At 56.9% G+C, this 8,852-nt stretch overlaps 1 protein-coding gene across 1 annotated transcript; it reads left to right on the top strand.

The window, feature by feature from the left end:
• Positions 1-3,311: 3,311 nt before the first annotated feature.
• VOLCADRAFT_57555 (uncharacterized protein) lies at positions 3,312-7,683 on the top strand (the record flags this gene model as incomplete). Its single annotated transcript, XM_002947953.1, has 5 exons — positions 3,312-3,410; positions 4,551-4,634; positions 5,027-5,215; positions 6,973-7,224; positions 7,453-7,683. Coding segments are annotated over 5 exons (855 nt in total), but the record flags the coding sequence as incomplete, so codon positions are not given.
• Between the last annotated feature and the right edge of the window lie 1,169 nt (positions 7,684-8,852).

Below are 8,852 nucleotides of genomic sequence, written 5' to 3'. Positions count from 1 at the left end.
GTGTCCATCCCCAGCGATACACAATTCGCCTACATTCGCCATCCAGCAAACCTTTGTGCGGGTCTGCACCATTACTTTGTCAAGGCTTTCGCTTTCGACATTATGGGTTACGACATTCTGTTGATCGTGGAGGAGGACAACATCATACACCCTCAGGCGCTGCAGGTACGCTGACGACCTGATACCCAACCAAGAGTGAAGCGGTGTTCGAACCACAGGCGCACTTCGCATGCACATGTTTGCTTTCCATCATATGCAGCCCACAAGCACATTGGGCACCGTATTTTGTATTTGTGTATAGATGGCGACTCGTCGCTTTGTATCCTTGCTAGACCAATCAGTGCCTTGATATATTTTAGCCAGGCAGGTCAACGTGTGCAAGCCTGCCTGCCTGCAAGCCGGCCGAGCAGTTAAAATTCCGCCACCCCATTAATGCTGTCCTACCTACTGTCCCCTACCCATATTTCCCACAGCTGCTGCGACGGATGGCACAACTATCCGTCTTTGAGCCAGAAATCGGTATTGTAAGCCTTCTTGACATGGACCTGTCGCCGTTCCTAGATGCCGAGCGCTTTGCCGCGGGCCTTATCCCCGTGGTCGGCCATATGGGTCATTTGTGGGTGTTTGGCCTGCACCGCGTCAAGTATGAGCTCGCGCGTGGCTGCCTTCGGGACTATTACGACGTGATTAAGGGTCATGAGTACCGCGCGAAGCACTTGCCTCCCTTGCGCGAGACGATTCAGGCACTGATGCAGGCAAAGGGCTTCCCACCGACAACAGCGCTGTCGCAGGTGCGTTAGGGCGTTATGTGTCGATATGTATGTCTGAAGAACATCGCGCTCCCGTAGCGATCAGCCGATAGCTGGTAACCCAGATGAACACTTGATCAGGGTTGCCAAATTTACACATCAAATCCCTCTTGCTTGCGACAGACGTTTGACGATTGTGATCCTGGGAGCAAGATCCCATATTTTTAGCCTAGTGTGCGGCCTTGAAATGCTAGACATGCAGCATTGGACAGCCGTGCAAATGGACAAACGACACCAGTGGTCTAATCGACAGGAAGAGATAAAATTCTTGTTTGCCGCCGCTCTTTGACCTTCGGTTGCCACCTCCGCACCGTACCCCGCAGGACCGCTGGTTTATCAACTCTCTTGCGAAATTTGGTTTCACGAAGCGATACCAGACGCTCTTCCGCTTCTTCGAGCCCATCGGTAGCTACGGCTTGCACTTCCGTATGAACGAGTCGCGATTTTACGACATGTTTGGGCGTGGCATGTACGGCGGTCGCATTGATCCATATGCTGCATTTGATGTCACCAAGGACCCGCAAAATGTCGAGGCTATCAAGACAACTGTCCGTGAACGCCTAACGTCCCTGTACGACAAGTACTGGGACGGAAAGCTCCCGCCGGATGCTGTAGTGAACAGCACGTTTTATGCCCTGATCGAGGGCCGGCTGAACGGGGCAGGGAGGGTGAGGAACATCATGCGAGGGCCCATGTAGATGCAAGGAGCCGCCCAAGTGGAATCCTGGACACCGATCAAGGTGTCCGTTGGACAACAGAGTAAAGCGGCCGGAAAGGCAGGGCTTCATCCGCCCCGCTGTGCGCCGCTGCCGGCCAGGGCATGAACGAACGAAGCAGCCAGATCCTGCCAGGACGAGTCGTGCAGCAGGAGTACAATAATGGATTGATGCTCTGCGCCCTGTTTATGGTGCGTGCACAGGTGTCCCATGCATGGGCCATGGCACAGTCAGCTAATATTGTGTGGTGAGGTGTGACTGTCGGGATTGTCTGTTTGTGGTTTTGATACTCATGCTCATCTGTTCTTCGCTTGCAATATTTTTAAACTATTAGAATGCTGTTTCCGTTGTTGGGCAAATTCGCTGTACGGTTACGATCATGTCCATACACACAGAACAGTGCTTGCGTGGGGCGGCGATCTTCATGTCTGTTGGGTGGGGCCCCTGTACTCCGCAAGGAGCATCCCAGCCAACCACGGTCTTGTCATGGATGACAAGGCTTTTCAATGTCTTTCATGCTTCCAGAGCCCAGCAGGTCTGCTTTCGAAGCGGTGTTTTTCATGCTTTCTGCAGTGCGACGGATGTCATAGCTTCGTTGTTTTCCTGCAAGGTAGCAATCCTGGCTGTGACGCGAGGATTTATTCGCTCTGACAATCTCAGAGACTACTTATTTGGAATTCAATTTTTTGTTTGGTGTTTTCGATTGCTTTAAGAGGGGACGTTCCGCAGGGGTGAATGGGTTGGGTACCGACTACGGATGATGGCCGACAGCGACTAATCGTTTTGGTGGTGATGGTAGTAAATGTAATTGTGGGCTGGCGGATGAGGGTGTGCAAGGACTGACGGCCGGCACTGATCGCTTTTATAAGTTGTTCCATGCTGAATTTTGTTCACAAACCCCAGGAACGCTGCTATGCTGAGAGAGGGAAAAGAAGGACAAGCATGGCTAATCCTTTCTTCCTATAGTTTGATGTTCAGGTGTGATCCGTGACTCCTAACCGCCGGGTACCTGTGTCATTCCCAGCCTTCTGCATCTGAGCCCATGGTTTGGGAACGGCCGGGCTTTGGATGTTGTAACGATGGTTTGGAGTCCAAATCAGGATTAAAGGACCGCAGCCAGAAGTGTGCCTCCCACGATACGATACCAAACCATGCATTACTCCACCTGGGTCGCAAGTGTGATTACTGTACTTCGTGGCAGGTGGTTCTTGGTTGCAGGCTGGCTGGTGGGGCCCTAGGTCTCAGTGCTATCATCTTCGATCTGACGTATGCTACCGGCCTAAGAAATTGACCGTTACAATGGGGCTCCTTCACATGTACGGGAAAACTCAACAGTGGCCTGTACGGTATAATGCAGATCAAGCATCGAGCAAAGGCATGGTTTTCATGTACTCATTCCTAAGACCAATTTAAGTGTTGCAAGAGTAGCTGTCAGAAACAATCAAATCTGCACCTGATTCACGTCATCAACTGGCAGTCCTTTTTTGGAAACCTGTATGAATATTCGACTTAAACGTAAGATATATTTTTAATTATTCATCGCGGTAGCGCCAAGGTGATAACATGGCGCCGAAGCGCGGTGGTGGTGGCGGCGAGCGAGTAGAAGCTAGAACAGTCTTAACCGCAGTCCTGCTTGCGGATAGCTTTACACAGGTGAAACCGGAAGCAAATGCCGGTGCATCAGCCTCAGTGGTTGAAATTACACTTGTGGATTTCTCCCAGTGTAAGGGTTCAGGCATGCATGCATTAAGCATTTCCCGGTGGATACATCGCGCAGCGGTTTCGCCCTATAACTATCGAGCGACCCAAGGCGCTTCTGCCGCTCGTCAATGTGCCGATGATCGAGTACGCGCTGGAATGGCTGGCAATGAACAACATCGAGGAGGTACGGGAAGCGCCACAGGGCCACAAATTTCATGCAGCCACGGCCAGGTCAGGTCGCCCTTCCTTCGGGGGCCCCCAGCGGTCGCCGGTTGTGTTTGCCGGAACTAAAAGCGCCTTCAGTTCCTGCCACAGGCCAAGCGCAGCCCGACGGCCATACGTTTTCTCCAGGACCCCTTTCCGGCACCCACCGGACGAAAACCACGGGCACTGAATTCTAGCCCCTAAGCCCAGTGGCCAGCTCACAGGAGGCCGGGGAGTTAGCACGGGCAGGTGCTATCCGCAGACCTCCGTTTTCTTTTTCAGGCGGGATGGGTGCCATCCAGCAATTTGCCTGGGCCCCGCTTGCAAGAGGACAGGAAAGGGTTGAATGTCTGCACAGATCCCGTGACGGCCAAGCGAGTAATCGCCTCAGGGGTTGGTGCTGCTCCCCCTGGCCGCACACCTCGCATGGCAATCCCTCTGGGTACCGCAGCATCTATGCGCTGTTAGTCACTGTGCCTTGTGTGGGTGTGCGTGCCTATCCCGAGTGGGTGCTTCCCAAGTCAAAAACAGGTCCTTTAGGGATGCTGGGGTTACAGGCGTGGGGTTGCAGCCCAGGTGGGACTGCCAGCGCTGGACGTCATCCCACCCTGTTCTCTGCCGGCTGCTGCCAGTCGGTAATGGGCTCAGAGCTATGCCACTTAAGGCGGAGACCAACCCATTTGGGATTTAGGGGTTACAGCTAGCGCGCTTGGTTGCCTGTGGTGTTGGATGGAGGGGATGGAGGGGAACCATACGAGGGTGAGGATGAGGATGGGAGGCGCCACAGCCCTGCGCGATCCAGACATGGCTGAGTTCATTCCGCAGATCTAGGGGCCACCTGGCGGGTTAGGCGGCTGGAGCGAGTTCAGAATGGACTGGGCAGGAATTCATGGAGGCTGCCCGGGGGGACCCTGGGGAGCATTCGAAACGGCGGGACCCTGGTGCAGTCGGAGCGTGGCTGTGCAGAGATATGAAAATGACGTGTGCCGGAGCTTTGGAGCTGGAATGGATCCTTTCCTTAGGGTTCCTCCCGGGAGCTGTCCCGGAAGTCACTGACCGCGATCCCTCCTGCGTGCCTCCCCTCCCCCGCCCCCCCCCCTTTTCCCTGATCGTTCGCCAGACATTTGTGTTTTGCTGTGCGCATGCCGACCTCATAAAGCGCTACCTGTCCGAGTCTAAGTGGGCGTACAGCAAGGACATGAAGGTGCGGCCCGTTGCTCGCGTCTGGGTGTGCGGAGCGCGGGGTTGAAGATAGCTTTGAGATGACGGAATGAAATGAGATATTTCAAGGGCCGGATGGGGGTGGGCGGGCATGGTTGGGGTTCCAGGGAATGGAGCGCCCAAGCGTTTGTACGGGCCCGTTCGAGTGGTTGGCGGAAGAGCCGATTGCGGTGGTGGTGGTGATGATGACGACGATGATGATGATGATGATGATGGTGGTGGTGGCGAATGAGAGGGCAGTAGCAGGTCTAGTTCGGTGAAGGCTGGGAGCTTCGGTGGCAATCGCCCGGCTGGGGAACCGCTGTGTGAGGAGCGTACGCACCACATCTCTCTCCCCTCCTCCTCCTCCTCCTCCTCCTCCTGTTCCGTCTCCAGGTGACCCCCATAGTATCCACAAATTGCCTGTCCGCGGGTGAGGCTCTGCGCCTCATCGACCAGCGCGACCTGATCAAGGGTGATTTCGTGCTGTGCTCCGCGGACATCGTGTCCAACATGAAGCTGGCGCCCATGCTGGAGGCGCACCGGGCTAGGAGGGCGGCGGATAAGAACGCAATCATGACTCTGGTAAGGGCTGATGGTTGAGGGGCATTGTATGCTATGCAAGCAGCAGAGGGCCGGGGGAAGGGAAGAGCGAAGCCGCTGCCCGTGGGGGCTGGAGGAGGCCGAGCCTCGGAACGTGTTTTGTGCAGGGGAGGGAGAGGGATTGGATAAAGAGGGGGGCATTTTACCTTGACCCCGTGACCTATGACCATACATCGCCCTGACCCCCTGACCCCCTGGCGTAGGGGCCGGGGAGGGAGGGGGGAAAATAGTAGCTCCCCAGACGAGGGTAGAGTGGGCTTGGTTGGGGGGATTGGATAGGGGGAATAGGAGGAGGGCTGCATGGAAAGCTGGCGCAAGCATGATCCGGCAGTGTGGGAGGGAGGGGAGTGTGTATGTATGTATGTGTGGATTAAAGGTGCGTGGAAATGGCGGGGCGGTTGGGTCCTGCCTGGGATGGGAACGGGAGGCACGCGCTGGGAAGCCTGGTGGGTGCTGGTGTGGGGGGTGAGACTCTTGAGTGCTTGTCACCCGAGCTCAGGGCCCCGCCCACACACACACAGACACACATACACAGACACACACACAGACACACACACAGACACACACACAGACACACACACAGACACACACACAGACACACACACAGACACACAAACAGACACACAGACACACACAGAAACACAAAAACACCAGCAAGCGCGGGCTTCGTTTGCAGTATGCGAGGAAGCTGCACTTCCTGGAACTCTTCATTACGGTGGGGCCTTTCTTGGGGCCGAACAGCTTTTTCCCACTGGCTGCCCCCCCCCCCACCTGATTCCCCACCTGCGACCCGACAACGACAACAACAGTTTGGCACAATTTGCATTTGACCCGCTTCGTCCTGCTTCCCACCAAGGGCCAGATAATCTATCGAAAATGATTTCTTCATTCAATTCATGCATCGTATTAACCAGCCTAAAAGTCATATCTACAAGGCATGAATTTTTAAACAAATCTGAAAAGGTGTGATGAAGCACTCCAAAATTTATAGAAACCTTTCTCCCCGGCCGTTCTCCCGTGCTTCCCTCCCCCGCCACCCCAGGCCATGAAGCCCGTGCACCACCCCAGTCAGCGGCTGCGACTGGGGGACTCGGACTTGGTGGTGGTGCTGGATGCGACGACGCAGGTGGGAGACGAGGGAGGGAGGGAGGGAGGGAGGAGGGAGGGAGGGACTTCGTGTTTCCGCGGTTGTGCTCCGTCGCGCTCAACGTGATACGTCGCTTGCGCCTTTGCTAATGCTTCTCGTGTTCACATGCAAACCTGCCTCCTGCCCTCTCCTTTCTCTTTGGTTCCTTCCCCACTCCTTCCCCCCCTTCGGATCCCCTTTCCACCCCCCTCCTTCCTCGATCCACCAGCGGCTGCTCAAGTACACGGAGATAGAGCCGGGGCGGCCCGAGACGGTGGCCAAGCTGGACTGCGCCCTGTTTAGCGAGCGGGACGAGCTGCAGGTGGGGCTTGGGTGGGGATGCCTCGGGGTGCGAGTCATGTCTCAAAGGGGAGCATTACTCGCGTGTTTCTGAAAAAACCCTTTCCTGCATTCACTCTTCCCTTGCATCCGGTCGTGGCAAGCGCCACGTCGTGAAAAAAATGTCCTTCTCGTCGACCACCTCGCCCTCTTCGCAGCACTTCCCGCCCACCCCTCCCTGGAGGATTGCGGACCCAGCGGGCAGGTTTCCTGGTTCCGTGTAGTTGGGGCCCCCGGGGGCTCCCCCCTCGTAACCCCGCGCCCCTCCCTTCAGGTGTCCGTGCGTGTTTCGCACCCGCCACATCGCCGACCCTGCAGGTGGGGGCCCACCCTCTCCAGCCCACCCACCCCTCCCCAGCCCTCCCCAGCCCTCGCTGTGTTTTCTTTCCCTTGTTTGACCACTCCTCGGCCCCCTTGCCAACCCCACTCCCCTCGTCGCCAGATTCGTTGCGACCTGCTGGACACCAACATCGCTATTTGCGCGCCCGAGGTCCTGCTGCTCTTCTCGGACAACTTCGACTACCAGGTGAGGCAGGCAGGGACGGAAACGGCGGGGGCGGGAGGGGGGAGGGAGGGAGGGAGGGAGGCAGGGAGGGAGCGAATCTGGAACACACGAGGGAAGGGGAAAACACGATGAAATCCACATCTGATGGTATTAGTTACACCCGTGCGTTTACTTCATTCTGTATCACCACCGCCACAAGGGAAGTTCTGCCGCTTGCCGCGTCCTCTTTCGTCCTACTCCCTTTTTCAGAACATCAAGCGCGACTTCGTGTCGGGTGTGTTATCGGAAGAGGAGCTGGGTAACAAGCTGCATGTGTATGAGCTGCGGCACCACGAGTACGGCGCCCGCGTGCACAACCTGCGCTCCTATGACGCCGTTAGCCGGGACCTACTGCAGTGCTGGGCCTTCCCCTTCGTGCCGGACACCAACGTGTTTACGCTGGGGGGGAACCCTACTTGGGGCCAGACTAGCTACCGGTAGGGGGTGGGTGGGGCTACCGGTGGGGGTTGGGTGGGGGGCGGTCTGCGCTGCGGCTGGCTGGGGGCATATGTCGCAATTGAGTGTTGAATGGAAATATATCCTGAATGTGTGTGTGGGTGTGTCTATGTGTATGTCTGTTTGTGTGTGTGTGGGTGTGTGTGTGGAAAGGGGGGTATGCGGTCCCTTGCGCTCGCCCCATGCTGATTCTGCATGGAGGAGTGCAACGCTACTGTTTGGACTTCCCTTGCCTTTCCTGTGCCTTCCCTCCATCGCTTATACCCCGTCCCTACGGCCCCTTCCCTGCGGTCGCCCTGTTTGGGGTCCATTTGGACGTCAGCGATTGATCTTTGCATCTTTACGTCATCATCGCCGTCATCATCATCATCATTACATCATCATCATCATTATAATTCCCCCTTTTTCCGCTGCCCTTCCCCAAAACCACACACGCACACACCGCCATCCGCGCGCGCCGCTTCCTCCCCCCCTCCCCCCTTTGCAGCTATTCCCGGGGTCAGCGCTACTTGGAGCAAACCGTGTCCCTAGCCCGGTCCACAGTGCTGGGGGAGGACGTGTGTATCGGGGCGGGGACGTCGATAGGTGCGGCACCTGGGGCCGGGGTGGGGTGGGGTGGGGTTACGGGGCCCCACACGGAGAGGGACGTAGAGGGACGTAGAGGGAGGGATTGCGGGCGAGTGGGGCGAGTGAGTGCTTTGGGGCTGAGTCGAGTCGAGTCGAGTCTGGCCGTGTCGGGTGGGGTGGGGTGGGGTCGGGTTCCATCCGAGTTGCAGTTCCTTGGCATCCTGTCTATTAGACCTCACTGAGCGTTCTTGGTTTGTTATTCCTCCTCCTCCTCCTTCTCCTTCTCCTCCTTCTCCTCCGGGTCGCACGCCCCCGTGCAGCAGCCTTCTCCCAACCCCTCGATTCCCCGCCTCCCCCGGGCTCCCGACTTTCGCACGCAGGTGAGGGCAGCCGTGTTGTTCAGTCGGTGGTTGGTCGCAATGTGCGCATCGGTCGTAATGTAGACGTGGTGGGCAGCTACGTGCAGGACGGGGTGGCCATACAGGTGAGGGGGGAGGGGGGAGGGTGTGTGGAAGTGGCCGCAGCGGCGATGGGGGAAATGTCGACGATGGTAAACAATCACGAATAGCTTTACCGACGGTCCTTGT

This window comes from Volvox carteri, assembly GCF_000143455.1.
Source record: "Volvox carteri f. nagariensis unplaced genomic scaffold VOLCAscaffold_8, whole genome shotgun sequence".
Taxonomy (NCBI): Eukaryota; Viridiplantae; Chlorophyta; class Chlorophyceae; order Chlamydomonadales; family Volvocaceae; genus Volvox; species Volvox carteri.
Note: the sequence above shows the minus strand (reverse complement) of the source record. Positions and strands in the feature narration are given on the sequence as shown.